Genomic DNA, 22870 nt, shown 5'->3' with positions numbered 1-22870 from the left:
AAAAGAACTTCTGGTAGAATCACCATCCCTGACCTCAAGCTGCACTACAGAGCAATTGTGATTAAAACAACAGCAACAACAAAACAAAACAAAACAAAAAAAAAAAACAAACAAAAAAAAAAAAAACTGCATGGTATTGGTATAGTGACAGGCAGGTAGATCAATGGAATAGAATTGAAGACCCAAAAAATGAACCCAAACACCTACGGTCACTTGATCTTTAACAAAGGATCTAAAACCATTCAGTGGGAAAAAAACAGCATTTTCAACAAATGGTGCTGGTTCAACTGACGGTTAGCATGTAGAAGAATGCAAATCGATCCATTCTTGTACAAAGTTCAAGTCCAAGTGGATCAAGGACCTCCACATAAAACAAGATACACTGAAACTTATAGAAGAGAAAGTGGGGAAGAGCCTCGAATATATGAGCACAGGGGAAAAATTCCTGAACAGAACAGCAATGACTTGAGCTGTAAGATTGAGAATTGACAAATGGGACATCATAAAATTGCAAAGCTTCTGAAAGGCAAAGGACACTGTCAATAAGACAAGGCAACCAACAGATTGGTGAAAGATCTTTACCAATCCTAAATCTGATAGAGGGCTAATATCCAATATATACGAAGAAGTCTAGAAGTTAGACTCCAGAGAATCAAATAATCCTATTAAAAAATGGGGTTCAGAGCTAAACAAAGTATTCTCATCTGAGGAATACGGAATGACTGAGAAGCGCCTAAAAATGTTCAACATACGTACTCATTGGGGAAATGCAAATCAAAACAACCCTGGGATTCCACCTCACACCAGTCAGAATGGCTAAGATCAAAACCTCAGGTGACAGCAGATGCTGGTGAGGATGTGGAGAAGAGGAACACTCCTCCATTGCTGGTGGGATTGCAAGCTGGTACAACCACTCTGGAAATCAGTTTGGTGTTTCTTCAGAAGATTGGACATAGTACTACCTGATGACCCAGCAACACCACTCCTGAGCATATACCCAGAAGATTATCTAACATGTAATAAGTATGCTTGCTCCACTATGTTCATAGTAGCCTTATTTATAATAGCCAGAAGCTGGAAAGAACCCAGATGTTCCTCAACAGAAGAATGGATACAGAAACTGTGGTACATTTACACAATGGAGTACTACTCAGCTATTAAAAACAATGAATTTATGAATTTCTTAGGCAAATGGATGTATCTGGAGGATATCATCCTGAGTGAGGTAACCCAATCACAAAAGAACACACATGATATGCACTCACTGATAAGTGGATATTAGCCCAGAACCTTGGAATACCCAAGAAAAAATTCACAAACCACATGAATCACAAAGAGGAGCAAGACTAAAGTGTGGATAGTTTTCTCCTTCTTAGAAAGGGGAAGAAAACACCCATGGAAGGAGTTATAGAGACAACGTGTAGAGTAGAGATTGTAGAAATGACCATCCAGAGACTGACCCACCTGGAGGATTTGTCCCTTAACTTGTTTTTCATCTTCTTGTGCTCTGAACACAAGTAAACAATGTAGACTAGTTACACAAATGTCCTGCCTTGGATTTAACAGAATCCATTCATTACATCTACACATTTTTATAATTTAAAAAATGCATATATTTGTGTGTCTGTTTCTCCATGTGTTATGTCACTTCTATGAAGAGCATGTCAGATGCCTGAGAAATGATTGTTGTATTGGGAGCAACCAGATGTGGATGGTGGAGATTGAACTTGGGTCATCAGCAAGAGTTCTATGTGCTCTTAAGCTGACCTCTCCACATTTTAAAAATTCTAAGTGACAATAACCATTGACTAATAATCAAACTGACAGTAATACCACCATTGTAAACTTCCTTTGGTGTTATTCTTGCACCTCAGTCTACTTAAGCAGTTTTTCTTTGAGAGTAAACACAAGATGATAATTAAAATTCTATTTATAATTTTCATAATATACTTATAGTTATACATTAATTAATAGTTTCCTAAAGAAGAATAATCTAATTTTATTGAAACATGATTGTAGATGTGATTTTTAGTTGTGAAAATAACATCATACAGTGGGGGACACGATTTAGCACATGTTAAGCACAACAGATGGTAAACCCTGTATGTGTTCTCCTTGTTATGTTGCCCCCATGGATTAAGTATCCCTTCCAAATCTGTATGTTAGAAATGCAATCCTCAAGTGTTTTTGTAGTTAGTTTCTCTAACTTAAACTTTACCTTTAGGGTGAGGGAGAATCCAGATTCTTAAGAAGTTGGTGCTGGAGAGATAGTCCCACACTTAAGAGCACGTACTGCTCTTCCTGTTCTTTTCTCAGTATCCACACTAGGTCGCTCACAATCACCTGTAATTCCAGCCACTCTCCTCTGACCTTTGAAAGCACCTGCTTACACATACATCTGTATGTACACACAGACACATACATGAACACACATAAAAATAAATATTTATTTTTTAAAAGGATGTTGATGACTGAGAAAGATTCACAGGGTCCCTTTCCAAGGATAAAACACTGTAAATTAAGTGCTGGGCACAAGAGACTATCCAATGTAGTTGCTTGCTGATTCTGTGGTTAACTAACTAGACAGATGGGTTTGTTTCTTTGGTCTCTCAGGGTTAAGTGTTTGGATTTTGCTAGGAAAACTCACAGATCACTAAGGCAACAGTTTTGGAAGTTGAGAATTAAGAAGCATTCTGGGAATATGGGCTCCCTCTATCTCCATAGATGGAGTCAGGTTGCTATCAACAAAGGTCTTGTGAATATGGGTCCTTTTGCCTCCTTTGCTTCCAAATAGAGACTGCATTTTTTCCTCTTATGTCCTTCCTCCTTCTGCCAGAGGAAGATGAAGCAAGAAGCTGCACTTCAGATGCCACTACCCTGATCTTGGAATTCCAAATCTTCACAATTGTGAAAGAATAAATTCATTATTAGTTGAGTGGCATGTGGATTTCTTTCTGTTATAGCACTATCCCCTGACAAAGACATCATCCTTGTGAGCTTTATTTACATGTTATAGCTGAAGGATGACGACTCAAAAACATGAGATAGCCAGAGCAGGAAGGAAAGGAATTACTTAAACTCAACTTATTGATCTATACACACTATATAGAAATAAAGAGAAGCAGCCTGGAAAAACAGCACACACCTGTAATCCCAGCATTCAGGACACTAAGTTAGGAGGGGTACATGCTCTAAGACAGTCTCAGCTACTCAGTAAGACCCTGCAGAAAAGAAGAGGAGGGAGAGGGAGTTGGGGAGGGGGAGGGAGAGGGATGAATCTAGGTACACAGACCAATTCTAAGTTAATCTACCACAAGTCTTCACTGAACACTTATTAGTCTTACAGAGATTCAAGTTTGGTGCCCAACACCAATCAATGGTTCAACAGCTCCAGGAAATATACATGCCACTGCATGCAACTACTCTCATGTACTTTTAGCACAGACAGACACATACACATAATTAAAAATAATGTATGTTTATGATTCTATGTATATCTATGTACTGTGTATGTGTGTACCTGGTGTCCATGGAGACTAGCAGGGGACATTGGATCCCCTGGTGACTGGAACTGCAGAGAGTTGTAAACCACTATGTAGACTTTGGGAACTGAACTTGGGTCCTCTGAAGAGCAGCCATGCTCTTATTCACAGAGGCATCTCTTCAACTCCTTAAATAATTAAAAATAAAATAAAATAAAAATTACTCGGCTGGGTGATGTAGCTCTATGAGTGGAAAGTTGACTTCAATCTTCAGCATAAAGAAAGAGGGGGATAGAGTAAGAGAAAAAAGTAGTAAATTATCATTGGCATTTTTTTGCATTGCATAAAGACATTTAATAAACTATTGTTAAGTTTAAAGTTTCAAGGTCTCAAAACAACAGCAAAAGATACGGCAAAGAGGTGTTAAAACAAGGCCCTGCCCCATTTCATCTGCAGTATTTTCTCCCCAGCATTATGTTTATACGTTTGTCTTCCTTGACCCCCCTCACATTCTCCATCTCACTTGCTAGCTTGTGTGCAATCAATGCCACTGCCAGTCTTTCTCTTGCTATTTTCACTTTCCTTTCCTGGTTGATAATATCCTGTTCGGTGACCAGAAATTCTTTGCAAAGGATCTGTGGGCCTGCTTCTGGAGTCATCTTTGCCAAATGTGAAGATGACTCACGGGTGAGCACGGGTCTGGGGTCAATGCTGGTGGCTTGAGTGTCTGAAGCAGAGGCATCTGTGTCTTTTGGTGTAAGATCTTCCAAGGCCTTGGCAAGGTCTGAAGTGCTCAAAAGTTCTCCTGCACTGCTGTAGGCTTGGAGTCCTTGAAGTCTCTTCTGCCAGCAGGCTTGTTCTGGCTTCTCCAAGGTCTCCTCCCACTGATAGTATCTTACCTCATTGCCCAGATGTGATGTGATTTTAGTGACTGGCCTTTTGAATGTATAACTAGACATTCTCAAGGGGATTGAAGTACTTAAACAAGGCTTTGATGGGTTCTCACAGTCATATTGTTTCCTCTGTGCAGTCTTGCCCATCTGACTCTGTTCTTAGCCCTATAAGAATAAGTCATGAAATTGGATCAATGTGATAGAAGGCTGCCTTCTTTTACTACTCATGTGATACCTATCAATTATTAACGCTGCTTGCAATATTCACCTTCCTCCTATCCCTCTAGTGATACATTTGACCTGTATTCAGAAACATCAAGCAGATCTAAGTTGAGCACAGAAAGCTCAAAATCAAAGCTTTCCCACAACTTGGCAAAACTCCCTTTGCTGGAGTGTATTTTTAGGTTTTTTTGGCTCTACTGACAAGTGCTTGAGTATTTACATTCCCTGCCATGATACACAGTTCCCGGTTTTCCTCTAAGTTTCTAATATTGTCATTCTTCTGTGTTAGTTGATTATTTGACTATGAAGTTGTTATGAACCACTTGATTTTTATAGCTCTGTTAACACTGAATAGTGAAATTAGATTGTAAGAGACAGAGTTGAGAAAGACTGCTACAGAAAGTGTCTCCTGAACATGACGGGGCCACTGTAATTGAACTCACAGTAGCTTTAATTACTTGTACAAAACCTGTACAAGATCAGGCCAGGCAACATAACAGCACAAATGTGGAAGAAGCTCATGGCAGTTGATGGCTGGTAAGGGAGGAACAGTGAGTTTTCTTCAGGGATGTGGCCCCTGGTGGGTTGCTCCAGTTGATAGCCCTTCAACCATGCACATACTGGGTGCACTGATAACTTTCAGTTGGTTAAAAAAAAGGACAAATAGATGTTGGGTTAAACAGGGGAGCATGTGAAGTAGAAGAATGATGTGATCAATACATTTTATACATGTATAAAACTTTCAAAGAATAAGTATTTATTTTTAAAAAATTAATAGTAAAATAACCAACAATATCACTCTTGAAGAATCACTATAAAACCTGAGATGTATCTATCAACCCAAATGGTCATGTTAAAAATAAGTAATTTAGAAAGTTTATTCACACGGAAGCAGAAAAAGAAGGAAGGAAGGAAGGAAGGAAGGAAGGAAGGAAGGAAGGAAGGAAGGAAGGAAGGAAAGAAGGAAAGAAGGAAAGAAGGAAAGAAGGAAAGAAGGAAAGAAGGAAAGAAGGAAAGAAGGAAAGAAGGAAAGAAGGGAAGAAGGGAAGAAGGAAGGAAAGAAGAAAGGAGATAAAATATACTTACCCAGTACCAGATTTTGATTTTAATTTTATAGAACAAACAGCATTATTATTTTTCACAATCAAAAGCTGACTCCTACTTATTTTCACATTATTCTTCTTGGTTTAATTTTTTTATTAACACACATTAACTACACAAGGGGGCTTCACTGTGACATTTCCATATCCGTGAATAATGTACTTTGATCATAGTCATTGCTGCTATAGCTGTTATGCCTCTTCTCCCTCCTCCTCTTCCCATTACCTTTCTATATCTCTCTTGTTTCCCTTTATCAAGTCATAATCTATTTTATAGTTTAAAACACACTTTCTGTGTCAAGGTGACTCTCAAGGTGTAAGGGTCCTTGCTGGTAACCTGAGTGTGATCCACATGGTGAATGAAAAAAGCATCCACTCCCATGGGATGAACTCTGACTTCCATATGCTTGTCAAGGTACACATATCTAGAGCCCTCCCTGCCCCCACCAAAAAGAATACAAATGTTAAATCTCTTTTAAATATATAGTTTCAACATAAGAGAAAATCTGGTATTTTGTCATTTCTTTTACATGTATATGACTAGAATGTGCATGTGCTTATGTGTTCGCATGTATGTGTGCACCTACATGTGTGCCTGTGGAGGCCTGAAGTTCATATCAGATATCTTCTGCGATAGACCTCCACTTTATTTGTTGAGGCAGGTCTCTCATTGAACCAGACCCTCAGTAATTCTGGGTAGTCTAGCTAGCCAGCTTGCCCCAAGATCCATTATTTCTGCCTTCCAAGTGCTGTGATTACAGGTGGCCACCACACTTGCCTAATTTTTCTTTTTTGTTTTATTTTGAGATTAATGATATCATTTCTCCCCTTTCTTCCCACCAAGGTCTTCATATGCCCTTACTTGTTTTCTTAAATTCTTGACCCCCCTTTTCAGTAATTGCTGTTACATGCATACTTGTATATCTATATGTTCCTAAATATTAGCTGGCTTTTATGTGGGTTCTGGGGATTCAAACTCCAATCCTCATAATTGCACAGAAGTGTTTTATCCACTATGCCATCTCCTGAGCCTGGAATTTGTCCTTCCAAATCTGACTTCTTTCCTTTAATATGATGATCTCTAGTTCTATCCACTGTCTTGCAAATGGCACAATATCATTCTCCTTTATGGCCAGCTATGGAGGTCAGTTGATAGAGTGCTTGCCTAGCATGCAAAAAACCCTAGGTTTCATCCCCGTAAAACTGAGTGTGGTCAGTAATGATAGGCATTTGGGCTATGGAGACAGGAAGATCAAAATTTTAAGGACATCCTTAGCTACACAGTGAGTTTGAGGCCAGCCTGAGCTACATAAATCCCTGTTTTAAAAATAAAAAATTCTATTTTCATTCACCACTGTGTTACAAAATATAAGACCCTATTCTTTCAGTGTAACTTTGGTACCCATTCTCCAGACTCCATCTTCCTGATACCACATCAATATTTGTTTCTATGATCTGTGATCTCAATAGTTCCATTGGTATTAATAAAAAAAAAGTTCCATTTATCTTACCTACCTTGAAAAACTTCAAATCTGGAAGGCTGCCATCATCATCATACCACAGCTATTGCCAGTCTTATAAGTTAGAAGAAAAAACACACAACATACTATTTTGGTGCTACTATAAATACAAAAAAACTAAGACTAACATGGAAAAAGTCATAATGCCTGGGCATTTTCCTTTCATTTTTATGTTAGTCTGTTGGCTCAGTAAAGTCCCCTTAAGCCTGTTTGACACTTTCTCAATTTCTATATTTTGTCATTTCCACTTCTAGTTCCACTTTCTGTTGCTTTGATAAAATACCTTTTTTCAAAAGCAATGATAAAAGCGTTAATGTGGCTTACAGTTCTAGATTGTAGTCCATTACTGCACGAAGTTAAGGCGCCTATTTACACCTACAGTCAAAGCAGAGAAATAAAACCCTCACACACTTATACACTAACACTAAAGTCCCCTTAAAACTTTCCCAGTACTTCATGAGAAAACTGTAAACTAGGCTGAAGTTTTAGGGGTCTAGTTGGCATAATTTCACATATCCTAATGTTTCTAAATTTCTTACAATTCTGTTGATATTTTTCTATCTCCCAACCTGAGATCCCTCCCCACCCCACATCTTCCTGTTTAGTAACCTTGTGCCTACAGTATACCAAGAAGTCCTTCCATCTTCAAAGTCTCTTATTCGTGGGAATCCTTCCTTCAGTATTTGATCATGTTTACATTTCTCTGAACTATATAAAAATCCCTTGCCTAACCTTCACTGTCCCTTCCTCTTAGCAGAAGGAGTCATCTGGATTATGTTTTTCTGTAACATCTTACCTCAAATCACTTCTGTATTATGTGTTTCTGTAACATCTTACCTCTAACCGGCTACCTGGACTACTTGGAACCTTCATATGCTGTCATCATTCTGTGGCTCTTTCTCTTGAAAAGTCACAATGACCCTTTGTTATTAGATCCAAAAGGAACGTTTCATATAATCTTGAAGTGGAAAGAACTTGGAGCCACTCAGAGATGTGAATCTTATTTTACAACTTGAGGATCATGGTGTGTGTGTGTGTGTGTGTGTGTGTGTGTGTGTGTGTGTGTGTGTGTGTGTGTGTTAACTCTGTTTTCTTTTTTTGTTCTTTTGGGGGGCAAGGGGAATATGTTCTGGCTACACATAATCATTGTTGGCCTTCAACTTCCTGTATAGCTCAGGCTAGCTCCAAACATAATACTCTTGTCTCACTCTCAGCCTTTCAAATGAATTACTAGGTTCATAAATAACATGAACAGAGAACATGTGCATGTGATAAAATTCAACACTTCTATTGATATGTGCTTAACTCCTAGAATGTATTTGTTCTAAGATTTAGTATGTAGTGTTCTGCCTGTATATACCCCTGTAAGCCAGAAGAGGGCACCAGATCTCATTACAGATAGCTATGAAACCATGTGGTTTCTGGGAATTAAACGCAGGACCTCTAGAAGAGCAACCAGTGTTCTCAACCATCTGAGTCACCTCTCCAGCCCTCTAGAATATAGTCTTAAAATGTAAATAATATAGAAACAATAATGGCTGTGTACTAAAAAAACTGATAGGGTTTTTAGATTTTCAGCATAAACAAATGATAAGTCATTGATATCAGCATATTTAACCTGATTTCAACATTTTACAATGCACACATATATCAAAACATCATATGGTCACATTTGTACCTCCTATGGATTGAATCTGAACTGTCTGCCATAGGCTTCTATTTTGAATTCTCAGTCCCCAGCATAAGGCAGTATTTTGAATGAAAGGAATCTTTAGCAGGAGGATTCTGGCTAGCATAAGAAAATCACTGGGGACAGGCAATGAGGACATTATAACCATTTCTGGTTCCAGATCATCTGTCTCTGCTCCCTAGTTTGTCCTAATGCAAACAACTGCTGTCTCTCAATAATCCCAAAGCCATGCATCCTATAGGAAAGACAGTAACATTCTGAAACTGTAGCAAAATAAACTCTCTCTGCCTTAAATTACATCTTTATTTTAATCACAGTGATGCAAAAGTAACTAAGATGTTCTATAAATATGTAAAATTTCTTTCTAACACTTAAAAACAAATTTAATTTACATAAAATCAACATTAATTCTATGTCTTAGTATATAAAAATAACTTTTATGTCCATATAATGCTTCGGTTGTTGGCAACTTTTATCATTCTTATATCTTTTTAAATTTTGACAAATAATTAAGTGTATTTATGAAGTCTTAATATATTCTCTATCATGAAATCCTAGTCACTGGGTTAATTCCTACAGCTTATATGGTCCACCAGCTTTGAAAGTAATTCTCTCTCTGGTGACACAAAAGATACATGGTAAGAAAGTGATATGGGATTTTCTAAGAGACAAGACATAATGTGGCAGTATAGCCGGGCATGAGGCTCAAGATTTCAAAAAAAAAAAAAAAAAAAAAAAAAGATAAAACCAATGAGGAAAAGAAAGAAGAAAAAAGAAAAAGAAAAAAAAAACCAATGAGGAGGAAGGGAAAAGAGACAGGCTGTTGAGAAATATATAACAGAGAAAGATGAAACATGGAAAGAAGTGTAAATGGCAGGGGAGGAAAGAAGATGGATACTAAGAAAAAGGAGATGGAGGAGAAGGAGAAACAGGGAAGGAGTAGGGATAGGGAAAAAGGGAGGATGCTCAGATGATCAGAGAAAGAAAAAACTCAAGAGTGGCTACAGGTCATATTCTTTTGATTTAAAAATTATCATAAAATGTACAGAGCATAAAATATACCCTCTGTCCAATTTTCAGTGCCTGGCTCAGTGACATGAGTATCTTCACATTGTTGAAGACACTCACCATTCACCTGAAGAATTACCCCATTTCCCAAATAGAAAGTCTTCTACTCCCCAGTAGGAAAAGCACACGAACTCTTCCCTCATCTTCCTAAGCTAGCATGTCTACTCTCCTATTTCCTGCTTACTGACCTAGAGACAGCTGTATACAGAAATAGATAGCATTTGTCTTTTATGACTAGCATACCTTACTCAACAAAAGGTTTCATTTGTGTTGTACTATATGTCAAAATTCCCTTCCTTTTAAAGGCTGATTCCTATTCCAGCCATAGCAATCCAACAATGTAAAGAGTGAAGTTGCTGGCAACTCATTGCCCATTCTGGTCCCCTCATAGATCTCCAATGAAAGCTGATGATTGCTTGTAGCACATTCCTTAGCACATGGATAGTTGCAGTAGACATGCAACCAGGAACAGAAATCTATCTGTGCCTGGGAATTGAAGTTATCGTCTTGGCTTCGGTCAGCCCTGCTGCTCACACTCAGCATTGTGGTCCTTGTTTGCATTCCTGGGAAGAGATTAAATTCAAGATAAACCCTTTCAACCAACAGAACACGAATATTTAACACCTATATATTTATAAAGGTTGAAGCAATGACCTCCAGCACAGTCTAGGGTTAATCTATGTTGCAGAAAAAAAAAACTATTTTATCAAATATGCATATAGTGGGCCTGAAAGATAGTCCAGTGGGTAAGGATGCTTGTCTCTGAGCCTGACAACATAAGTTTGATCCTTCCATCCCATGTGATGTGTAGGGAAATGGCCATCAGGAGACTCTTCCTAGACTGCTAGCTTCAAGGGAACTAGGGACTTTATCATTCTCAGCAGACTGAGACCACGGAAGCACACTTTCTCAAGCAGAGGATCCTGGTATTCTGCCAAGTAAGCAGCAAACCTGAGGAAGTGACCATCACGATCCGTTTCTCATGAGAGTAGGTAACTTTGTTTTTAATTATAAGAACCTACACATCTAAAAGTCAGACTGCAGACAGATTTCTCAGTCTGCCAAGGAGGTTTGGGTCACTTTGAACAGAGATAAGCTATTTCTAGGTAAACAGCACCTGGTGTAAACTGGAAACTGTGGGAAAAAAATCTTTATCCTGCTTTCTGTATAAAAGATGCTGAAACTTTCAATAAACTATGCATTGGTGTGCTACCGCTGTACATCCCCTGGGTCCTAATTAATGTGACCCTCATTTGGGACCCCTCAACGCACTAGACATTGACAATGGTGTAAGGAGAGAAATAACTGAGTCCTGAGCAATATCCTCTGACCTCTGCATGCAGACACATGCAATAAAGAAAATGCATTGTAAGTTAACATATGTTAATTTCACAAAGGAATGTGTTTATGACATGTCCCTACTATATTTCCCCCTAGATTCCCCTAGATAGAACACGTGCAATGTATTTCTGAGAGTAGTTTCTTTTGACATGATGGTTTAGTATAATTCCTCCTCATCGTTCTTTTTTCTGCAAAGGACATATTTTTATGGCTAAATAGAATTCCACTGTATATATTTACTACATTTTATCCATTAATTTATTAACAGGCATATAGGCTGGTTGGAGCATAGCTATTGTGAAGACAGAAGTAACAAGCTTGAGTATGTAGATATATCTATAACAAGCTAATGTAGTTTTTGTCATGTTGACACAAGCTTGAGTCACCTGTAAACATAAAACCTCATTTGAAAAAATGCCTCCATGAGACTGGCCTGGAGACAAGTCTGTTGGGGTACTTTAATGATGAGAATTCATGTGGAAGAATCCATAATACTATGAGCAGTGCTATCCTGAGCAGGAAATCTTGGGATGTATGAGAAAGTAAGCTAAACAACCTAGGGTATTGATACAGTAAGCAGTGCACATTCTCTACATCTCCTGTTTTAGTTCTCCTGCCCAGACTCAGTGATGCACTGTGATTAGGGTGTCCTTTCTTCCTCAAGGGTTTTTTTTTCTTTCTTTTTTATTTTTCTTTTTTTGCCAGAATGTTCTATCACAGTAGTGGGAATCAAATTAGAACACTGACTGATCTTTTTTGTAGTATATACCCAATAGTATAGCAGGAATCTTTACCTCCCTCTGTTAATGTCTTTCATCAAGAAAAGAAAAAAGCTCATACAAATTAAAGCTGTACAGAGTCACAAGGGCAAGATCTGTCCTCGTGAGTTTACCATGATCTGTATACCAATGGTTCTCAACCTTCCTAATGCAACTGTGATCCTGTAATATAGTTCCTCAGGCTATGGTGACCACCAACCATAAAATTATTTTCGTTGCTACTTCATGACTATAATTTTTGCCATTGTTTTTTGTTCTGTTTGGTTTGTTTTGTTTGTTTGTTTGTTTTCCCCGAGACAGGGTTTCTCTGTGTAGCCCTGGCTGTCCTGGAACTGTAGACCAGGCTGGCCTCCAACTCAGAAATCTGCCTGCCTCTGCCTCCCAAGTGCTGGGATTAAAGGAGTGCACCAGCACTGCCCGGCTAATTTTGCCATTGTTATGGTAATGTAAATACCTGTTTTTTTTAAAAGTCTTAGGAGATCCCAGTAAAATAAATAGTCACTTAACCTCCTACTCCACAAGGGGTCGTGACCCACAGGTTAAGAACTGTATACAGTCCTGAGGACAGCATGTGATTGAAAACATCTCCTGAATAGTAAGACAATCTGAAGTACACCCATTCCTATTTACTACACTCCGGAGGGAAAGGAATTCCACCACCACCCCCTTCCAAGAACGATTTTGTACCTAGGATTCTTGCCTGGCTCTCTCATCAACAGTCAGAATTCTTCTTACACATCTTCACTTCATAGACCGCATTCTGTGATCCAAGGAGGGTTACCTCCAGTTCCACCCCGGGGATGATCTTTTATATTCCGTAGGACCACGGGACTCACGCATCCCATACGACATAGGCACATCCATATTCCTATCCCAGTAACCAGCCCCTCAAATTCATTGGGACAGTAGCAATCATACTTCACGCCATACACTACCCCATATGTTCACCCCTGAAAGTAATCTCCACCCCTAGTCAACTCAGTTAATTCATGGCTTTATCTCTGTCCAACATCCTGCCCCGGAATTAATCCTCACCGTATCAACTTCCTCAGAACTATTTCCCAGCTATTACACAAGCTCCCCCAAGCGTGCTCTTCCAGGTTCTATCATAGTCCGTTCTCCTACAGTCCCCAGGGTCGCCCCTGGTCTCTTTAGCTGACCTATCCCGAAATCCAACTATGTACACAACTGGGAAGAACATTTACAATCCGAAGGGGTCCACAGACGTGTAATCTGCCCTAAAACCTGGACAAACTTTTGGGCGGAAGTGAACCGCGAGGTGGCGCACAGGGCCGGAAGTGGAAGCGCGGGGCGGAACTGAAGGAGGAATCGGGCTGCGGGCTGCTGGTGTGGTCCTTCTTCGGGGTGGGCGTGTTCGGCGGCTGGGAAAGGCGACTCGGTGTGTGTACACGGGTTTTTAGTCGAGTTGAGAAAGAGCACCGGCCGGGAGCGTCCTCAGCCCAGTGTCCCTGGACTCCTGCTACCTCCCGAAAGCCCCAGGCTGCAAACCCAAGCTCTCCCTGCTCTCAGCTCTAGGAATGCTTTTTGTTCTCACAGAGGGAGGCGTGGCAGGTGAGCTGACCGACTGTCAGCCAGCGGGTAGAGCCCCAGGGCCCTGATCTATACCCTGCACTGCAAAGTGCCTTCAGGACGAATTAGCATTTGTGCTGAGGGTAGAAATCCTTCAAGCTCTGTGAAGTTCATTCAGGCCCATCACCTTTAGGATCTCTAAACTTCAAGGCATGTTTATTGCATGTGGAATCACCAAAAGAGCTCTCTCTAGTCAATAAGGAGCAATTGAATAGACACATCATTCCAGCTTCTGCTGAGTTTGTGCCTGCATAGATATTAGGTAATTCCTTTTACCCAGCCAAAATTGGGGCTATTATTACACGTTAACTCTGTAAATATACGTGAAGAGGGGCAATGAAGGTATTTTCTTTTCCTGTCATAGTTTGAATGCTTTCCATAAAAGGACTCAACATCAATCTTTGTGCCTCATTTTCCAGACAAGAAAAACATTATGCAAACTCAAATTTGTGTTGGAACCTCAGTGTTGTGTTGAAAACACCTGAATGTCCACCTGCCCTCATTAATCTATTAATTTCATGTAACCAGGTGAGTACGATGTGGAATATGAAACAATGGGGTTCCACCTGATCCTGCTGTGTGGAACTCCTTTTCTTTTGCTTGTAACAGATTGTAATTCTAAGAATGCAACCTGTTTAAAATGAGGGTTATCTCAAGAAACTGTATTAATATTTGATGGGTTATATTCAAGGGATGGATACAAGGGTATGTGAAAAGTAAATATAGTTAAATGCAAATTACACAAAATACGAGTAATTAACCATGAATATGAATAAGCATATAAATGCAGAATTTTTGTATACTTATACCAAAATTTTCAGAATATTATATTAAGTACAAATATATGAGACATTTGTATGTATTTTTAGTACTTACAAGTCTGAAGTAAATGCTAGAAGTACTCAGTGGCACTCTTCAAATGCATTCCATATGACGCCTAAAAACCTGTAAATTTTCATGACATCTTAGAATAAAGGGGCATGTATGAAAATGATGTCTTGAGTGTCCTTACATTAGGAGCAGAAATTTTAAAAATTGAGTAGCTACTAGATGTTTATAAGATTGAAAACATTTAGAAGAGTACCAAAGAACAAGGTGGTCCTTCTAACCTTTCTTCCTAATATGAATTTAGCATTCTGAATTTCTGAAATAGCAGTATGTTTTTTTGTTGTAATACTGGAGGTATTTATTAGCTGTATGTATTTGATTTCTTTTATGAAAATCTGGGACCAAACACTTGTGTACAAGTTAGGCAGATGTTCTACTATTGAGGTGCATTCCTACTCATACCATTTTTTTATTTTAGCTTTCCTGTAATTATATTACAGGAATATTTGGTTATTGTGTAATAAAATTCATTATTACACAGGTTAGGATGACCAAGACCCTGATTTTAGTCAAGGCTGAAGAAGTTTCTAGAACAGAGGACATTGAGGATTCAGAGAAGTCCAGACAATCTAGGATAGTTGGTCACTCTCATAAGCTGGACCCTGGTCTAATGCATGAGGCCCAAAACAGATTTTTGTCCTGTTATGGAATGTACGTTCTAAGAGAAAAGACAACAAAGATGAGGAATGAGGACTGAGTCTAAGGACACAGCTATTTGGAAAGGAGTAGTCATTGGTTTGTAAGATAATAGTGCCTAGTATCTCAAATTCCTATAAACAATGTCTTCAGATGACAAAAAACATTCTTAAGCTCTGGAGCCCTGAATATCCAAGTGCCTCTTGCAGCTTTCCTTCAATTTTATTCTTGTGTGTGTGTGTGTGTGTGTGTGTGTGTGTGTGTGTGTTTCCAGACAGGGTTTCTCTGTGTAGCCCTGGCTGTCCTGGAACTCACTCTGTAGATCAGGTTGACCTAGAATTCAGAAATCCACCTGCCTCCACCTCCCAAGTGCTGGGATTAAAAGCGTGTGCCACCACTGCCTGGTTCCTTCAAGCTTTTTAAGTTTTTTTTTTTTTTTTAAGATTTATTTATTTATTATATGTGAGTACACTGTAGCTGTCTTCAGACACTCCAGAAGAGGGAGTCTGATCTTGTTACAGATGGTTATGAGCCACCATGTGGTTGCTGGGATTTGAACTCCAGACCTTCGGAAGAGCAGTCGGGTGCTCTTACCCACTGAGCCATCTCGCCAGCCCTCCTTCAAGCTTCTAAAAAAGCCTTTGCCATGTTACACAAACTAATCATGTTTCCTTGACTTGAGATTCTTTCCTCCAACACACACACACACACACACACACACACACACACTATAGGGCCTCATTCTATAAAGCCCTGGGTAGCCTCCAACTCATGGATCCTTCTGTCTTTGCCTCCTGAGTGCTTGAAAGTATGCACCACCATACCTGGCAATCATCCTCCACTTTTAAAAGCAACACGGAGAGACCTTCAGCTTTCTGTGCCTCTGTGTGTGTCTGCCTTTCACCTGTCTCTGTCTCCTTCTTTTTGCCCCCTCCTGTCTCTTGCTGTTGTCTCCCTTCCCACCTCCCTCACTTTCTTTCACTGCTATGCTTTTTGCTGTCAGATTTCAGATTGTGTCTCCTCTCTCCTTCCACCTTGTATATTTCAATTTGTATAACCCAGGATATTCTCCAAACTCAAAATTTTTACCTTCCTTACATATTCAGAATTCTTCTGCAAAGTTTGAAAACTTGGAAAATTGGTTCACTACTACTATGTGGCCTGTGTTTATTATATTACATTTATTTTTATGTGTGGATGTTACGTGCCATAGTATCTGGTAAGAGGACTGCTTGCTAATTCTTATATTCTACCATGTGGATTTCTGGGATAAAGAGATGTAAGTTTTGACAGCAAGTGCCTTTACCTCCTAAGCTATCTCCCCAGACCCATTTATGATTATTTTAATTATTTGTTATTATAAATACAATCAGTTATCTTACCCTAGTCTTTTGATATTTGGATATCATTGAGATAATTAATAAAAATGGGATTGAAAGGGAAAAAACTTAGATTCATTTCATAAGAGCTATGGCCAGATGTGTATGAGAAAGCTTTTCCATGTGTCCTCAGCAAAGCCTGTAGTCTTCTGCAGTTTTGTTCATGGAACAGACAAGAGATAGTATGCAGTGACAGTAGTCTGTGCCTCTGCTACTCCCTCACTGTTGTGTTTTATAAAAAGATAAGGAGAGATGGAATATATTTGACGGTAAGATGTGGGGTAAAGGAGTGCCTCTGTAGGCCCATGATGAGGCATCCCTTCCCCCCCCCGAGGACCAGCCACATGATAGTATAGTATAGAGTTCATTCAGGGCATGGGAGGGGAGTTGAGGAAGAGAGTAGAGACAGAGAAAGCAGAGAGAGAGAGAGAGAGAGAGAGAGAGAGAGAGAGAGAGAGAGAGAAGCAGAAGCAGAAGCGAGCTCAGCAGTGAGTACATGGAGAGAGAGGGGAGGAGAATAGGAAGAGAGGGGGAGCAGGAGCAAGGAGACAGAGCAGGTGCAAGAAAACAAAAGAGAGAGAGTGAAGCAAGCATCCCCTTCTACAGTGAGTTAGGCACACCTTGTTGGGCAGAGCCTAAACTAAATGCCAACAGTCATCACTGGTTCAGTGGTATTGTTCCAGAGATGGAAGGGGTGGACAGTAGATGTTACCATGTGAGGAGCAAGTAGGACAAGAGGAAAGGAGACATTATGAGAAATATTGGCTAATATAGGGAAGCAGACTAGACAGTAATTAGAAAAAAAACATACTTAGGCCATAAGACTATTTCATCACAGAAGATACTACCTGGCTTGAGTGGCAAGATGAAGAACTTGAAGGAAAAAGATAATATGGAACTATCAAAAGTGGGTGCATCACCAAAAGCCACCCCAACAATGGTGGTTGTTCACCAATACTCTAAACTTGGAACTCAGGACACTTCTTGCAGGCAGCTCCATAGGTCATAGAATGTCTGATCCAGCAGCTTAGTGGGTCTGATCCTTTTCAGGCAGCTAGGCTGGTCTGTCTCCTCAGCAGTCCTTACTGCTTATGTAACTCTGAGGAGACATAGACCTTGTGAATCTGCTCCAGTTTTACAGATGTTTCCTGAGTTGCTTATTTCCTGTGCCTCAAGGAGCCTCCCTTTAAAATTTCCACTGTCTTAATAAGCCTCCTTCAGACAGAAATTGCTACATTCCAATAAACTGTTTCCCAAGTTGTGTGAACCTTTGAAGCAAATTAACCAAATCCAAGAAAGGGATCATAGAAGCCCCATTTACAGCCCCTGGGTCAAGAGCAAAGGGAAACCCTCTGAATGGTTAGATGACAACTGCCATCTAAAATTGGGATATGACTGACTGCACTCTAAGAACTGATTCTACATCACATGAATCTTCAAGTCTGATAGTGTATTCAAGCAGATCATGCCAGAGGTGAGTTGAGTTAGTAGATTTCTAGCTGGTGAGGACTTCAGAATTGCTTGGTCGCTTGAAGTGGGGAGAATTCTTGTTGATGGTGATGTGAAAGCAGAAAGAGAACAGACCTCTCCACCCCACAGACAACCTGCCAAACAGAATAAACCTGAGGGAGGGAGACACAAGCTGAAAAAGGCTTGTCCTCCGACACCCCCGGCAAAGGAGAGTGGCTGTGTAGATTTTCTGTCTTCTGTTGATTCCAGAGTGCTGTCCTTTGTATCTGTGGGAATCAGAAGTGTATCTGGCCATCCACTGCCCTGTGTTCAGGAGCTCTAGTGTTGGAGTCAGGATGTCAGCAACTATAATTCCTCTAATTTATGGTAAGTCACTGGGTCCTAGCAGCCCTTAGAGCTAGGCCCTTAGATTCAAAGGCTCCAAGCACAGTGTTCAGTTCAGAAAGGGGTAAGGGCTGGGTAGCCATTAAGGAGGCTCAAGCCTAGCAAGTAAGGCAAGAGCCCAGTAGTCCTTGGATATGAGAGACAGCCCATGGGACAGGGTATTGCATGTGCCATCTTCATTATAATTTTGAATATTTTGGTCTCTTTTGAGTATACCTTTAGTTGTTCCTGGAATAGATGATGATGACTGCAGAACACCAATTTCCTCCTCTGTGGATGTGTTCTCTTCTTCATAGGCAGGCAGACCCAGGTGCCAAGTCTATTAGCTCGACTGAGACAAGGTTATGCCATGCTTTTGGAAGCTGTGACTAAGTATATGTGCAGGAATGGAGCAATGTGCTATTTGTGTGTCACAAACACATGTTGTAGTTGTTAATAGTTGTATAGAATCAGTCTCAGGTAGATAAGTAAACCGCAGAGCATACTAGCTCATCCTAGATTCTCATGATTTATATTTTCTTCCTCAGTTCAGTCTTCTCTGTGCCCACTGTCTCCTGAGGAAGGACAGATGGGGAAAGAAGAGCTAACCACTGAGTTCTTGACAAGTTTATTACAGGTAAGTCAGATCTTCATTTTTTTTCCCCAACTCATTCCTTCCATAAACTTGTTACTATAGAGACTTACACATCTAATCAGCATCCCCATCTATCTGGCAAGGGCTTGGAGATATCCCAGAAAATGTCTCTTGTATCAACATGTACTGCTTTCTCAAAGCTCCTTCCAGAGTCTCTTTGTACATCACATACTTCCTAAGAGTTTGTGGTGAGGTCAAGTAAAGGTTTGACTGTTATCTTGTTTTCAGGCAATTTATCACAACCATGGGGGAGCTATTCATTTGTGTAACAATTATTTCTCCTCCTTGTGGATTGTCCAATGTCTGTGCTCTGCCCCAGGAAATGAAATTTTAGTAGCAAATAGAGTAAAAAAAAAAGGTAGGGACTTTGGGAGATAGGGTAGTAAACAAAAGAGGAGCCAGAACACCAAGGCCTAACACCTTGTTAGCCTAGGCAGATTCAACCTGTCTACATGTCTGTGCTCTGGGTTCCTTCCCATCTGTGGGTCTACCATCTTGGGCTCTCTGATTCATCCCTTTGGTGGGATCCTTGGCTAAGCTGTAATGTGTGAATGATTTAGGAATTGGTGTCCTTCGAGGATGTGACTGTACAGTTCACACAGGAGGAGTGGGCTCTGTTGGATCCTTTACAAAGAACTCTGTACAGGAACGTAATGCTGGAAAACTGGAAGAACCTGTCCTCACTTGGTAAGCCACTGTCTGCCCTGCATTTATTTAGTGACCTGAGCAAGATTTTCAGTCTAGTTTGTTATAAAACAAAACAATGTTTGAATCATTTTAAAAATATACGATTGAGTGTCTTTTAGTACATTTAGTACTAATTTCCAGTAGCTCATCAATTAGGGGTAGGACTCTTCTTGCTATGCTGTAATTTTGACTGGCTTGATATTGTGTAGGTAATCATATCTGTTATGAGTCAGTGCATGCAACGGCCACGACATGCTCAGAAGTAAGCATTTCATCATTATACTCTAGGTTTTATATTATTTCTGGCCCCTTATCCACTTGAGTTCCCTGAGCCTTGGATTGTGTTAAGTTGATACAGATTACCCATTCCTCAGCTTTTTGACCAGTTGTGGTTTTTCTTCATTAATACTGCACAATGAAGAAAGAAATGTCTCTAAACAAAGTTGAGAGAACAGTTTGTTGCATATAAACCAATATTTTGAGTGCAGTTTGACAGCATAACCATTTAGCAAAACAAAAAAATGTTCTTTGTGTAGAATCTTTGTGTAGAATCTTCTTTGTGTAGAGAAAGGCCATTGATTTGAGTTAATTTTATATCCAGCTACTACACTGGACACTGTTTATCAGGTTTAGGAGTTCTCTAGTGGAATTTTTGGGGTCGCTTATGTATACTATTATATCATCTGCAAATAATGGTATTTTGACTTCTTCCTTTCCAATTTGGATCCGCTTGACCTCCTTTTGTTGTCTAATTGCTCTGGCTAGGACTTCAAGTACAATATTGAATAGGTAGGGAGAAAGTGGGCAACAGCCTTGTCTAGTCCCTGATATTAGTAGGATTGCTTCCAGCTTCTCTCCATTTACTTTGATGTTGACTACTGGTTTTATGTACATTGCTTTTATTATATATATGTATGGGCCTTGAATTCCTGATCTTTCCAAGACTTTTTAAGTCCTAAAACAAAAAACCTAAACCTCTTAATCTCTAAATGAGCTTTATATTTGCATGAGGGCATATAAATACTAAAACTAAGTGAGATGGTTTCTAACACTGCCTTCACCCTTTTTTCCTTCATGCACTGGTAGACATCAACAAAGTATGTGAACCTAGAGTTTTGTAAGGTCTTTTCTGAGTGTATGCTATTGCCCTGGTTATGTCTATAACAAACTTGGTTCTAGAGAATATTAGGTATCCTTGAAGAGCCCTTCTAGGCAAACATCTTTTTGTTTGATTTTCCTCCTGGGCTTTTTGATTAGTGCTTGTTTGTGTATGCAGTTTGTCAGGGTTCAAGAATTGCTGAAGGGAGACTCCAGACTCAAATAGCATGCAAAAACAAAGAACATTTATTCTGCCAAAGCAACCAGCATGGAGGGGTCATCACCACCTCAAGCTGTTGACACAAAGACACTCAAGCCTCTTTTATACTAAGACTGCTATTAAATCTTTTCCAATGTCAGAACTGCAATGAGAACTCTGCCAGTCTTCAAGTGTCACCACTTAATTGCTTCTGAGATAGCAAACAGGCATCCAAAACCTAGAGCACATGCCACGAAGTTGTAAAACCATTAATCAAAGGTTATCAAAAGAGAACTATGAATTTATAGGTGCAAGAACAGAAGATAAAATATTGACTGGGTTTATATAGAAATAAAAAAAACTTCAAGGATAACTTAGTTATGGTCTTTGACTCTCCATGAACCTGTAGAGTTAATAACAAATGATGAATGTTTACCCAGACAATTACTCTTAGTGGATATGCCTCTTATCATTTTATGACCTGAATTTATGTGCAAACTTGCAGTGAACCTTTTTTCATGTGATCATTCACCCTGAAAGATGAACAAAGAGCAGATACAGGCCCTCCTCCCTTTTTTCTTCCCTAGACTTCCACTTAGAGCCTGCAGTTTCTGCAGAGATAGAACAAGACTATTTTACCTAATACCCAGCTATGTTACTATGAGGTGCTAAACTAGAAACAGCAGCTTCTAGCCTCAGAACAACTCAGACAAGTAGATCAGCTACAGAACTTAGACTTAAAATAGACAAACGTTTTATTATTATAGTGTTAGGGTTAGATAATCTAAAACCTCATTCATGGGTTCTGGGATGCCTGAGGTGATCTGCATTCCTGCGTCATGAATGATTAACCACAGGATGGGCTGCCCAGCATAGATGGCCTATCCTGAGATAAGTTATCTCTCATTCGGTTTGCAGCCCCAAAGGAGAAACAGTATGTACCAACCAGTACCCCCAGAGCTCCCAGGGACTAAACCACCAACCAAAGAGTACACATGGTGGGACCCATGGCTCCAGCAGCATAGGTAGCAGAGGGTGGCCTTGTCTGTTATCAATGGGAGAAGAGGCCCTTTGTCCTGTGGAGGCTATATGCCCCAATGCAGGGAAATGCCAGGGCCAGGAAGCAGGAGTGGGTGGGCTGGTGAGCAGGGGGAGGGGGATGGGATAGGGAGTTTTCAGAGGGGAAACCAAGAAAGAGGATAATGTTTGAAAGATAAATAAAATATCTAATTTAAAAAAAAATAAAGGATATCTCCCATTCGTGTGGCTATCTTTAGGCTGTTCTTGAGTTGGGATTTTATTGTCTTGTTTGTTCCCAGACTTTGAAGTCTGCTGCCGAAGCAGAGGCTTGCGACTTAGTTTCTGAGTGGAGACAAAACTGGGATGAATAGGCCCCTTCAAGTTTTATCTTAGACATTGTTCTTTAAACGTATTAATCATATGTGTCTCAGAGATTGGAGTTAAGCAAAACAAGGAAAGTCCTTTAAGCCAGTCTCACAGGAAATCCCTGGAGGCCAAAAGAAACATAGACAAAGTTCTATTCTGTTCTTCTTCAAATACAAAGCCAGAACAGAAGATGTGTGTGAGTCAGTTAAAAATGACCTGGAGCCCTTTACTCAGACTTAGTTGGGTGTGTGCCAAAGACCAACCTCAGCTTTGAGAGGGGTTCTGAGAGAAAAGGTGTCTGGGAGTGGCGAAAACAGAGAACTCAAAGTCAAATCATGGGCCCAGGCTGGCGGCCTGTGTTCTGCTGTTATGGCTTTCCCTCTCCCTCTCCCGTTCGTGTGTGTGTGTGTGTGTGTGTGTGTGT

General features: G+C 39.9%; 2 protein-coding genes and 1 pseudogene across 5 annotated transcripts in view; 2 read left to right on the top strand and 1 right to left on the bottom strand.

Annotated features, from left to right (window-relative positions):
* LOC110327620 overlaps positions 1-2919 on the top strand; it is a 6473-nt pseudogene extending 3554 nt beyond the window's left edge. The window contains exon 3 of the transcript XR_003844632.1: positions 2795-2919. The product of XR_003844632.1 is annotated as an RRP12-like protein pseudogene (transcript). The remainder of the gene's footprint in view (positions 1-2794) is intronic.
* An 892-nt stretch (positions 2920-3811) lies between these two features.
* Mbd3l1 (methyl-CpG binding domain protein 3 like 1) lies at positions 3812-8088 on the bottom strand. 3 transcript variants are annotated; one of them, XM_021208019.2, is made up of 3 exons: positions 8014-8088; positions 7213-7271; positions 3812-4540 (listed from the first exon to the last, which is right to left on the bottom strand). In XM_021208019.2, exon 3 carries the CDS (start codon positions 4520-4522, stop codon positions 3929-3931), a length of 594 nt encoding a protein of 197 aa, XP_021063678.1. In that variant the 5' UTR covers positions 4523-4540; positions 7213-7271; positions 8014-8088; the 3' UTR covers positions 3812-3928. The 3 variants fall into 3 exon arrangements, with proteins under 3 accessions (XP_021063678.1, XP_021063679.1, XP_029399552.1); XM_021208020.2 differs by having other exon boundaries at positions 8055-8088; XM_029543692.1 differs by lacking the exon at positions 7213-7271 and having other exon boundaries at positions 3813-4540.
* A 6026-nt stretch (positions 8089-14114) lies between these two features.
* Znf558 (zinc finger protein 558) overlaps positions 14115-22870 on the top strand; it is a 14913-nt gene continuing 6157 nt past the window's right edge. The window contains exons 1-4 of the mRNA XM_021207500.2: positions 14115-14213; positions 18308-18424; positions 18970-19058; positions 19637-19763. Coding sequence (XP_021063159.1) covers positions 18394-18424; positions 18970-19058; positions 19637-19763 — 247 coding nt within the window. The 5' untranslated portion in view covers positions 14115-14213; positions 18308-18393. The remainder of the gene's footprint in view (positions 14214-18307; positions 18425-18969; positions 19059-19636; positions 19764-22870) is intronic.

Source organism: Mus pahari, chromosome 10 (assembly GCF_900095145.1).
Source record: "Mus pahari chromosome 10, PAHARI_EIJ_v1.1, whole genome shotgun sequence".
NCBI classification, from domain to species: Eukaryota; Metazoa; Chordata; class Mammalia; order Rodentia; family Muridae; genus Mus; species Mus pahari.
This window is presented reverse-complemented; position numbering and strand designations above follow the sequence as displayed.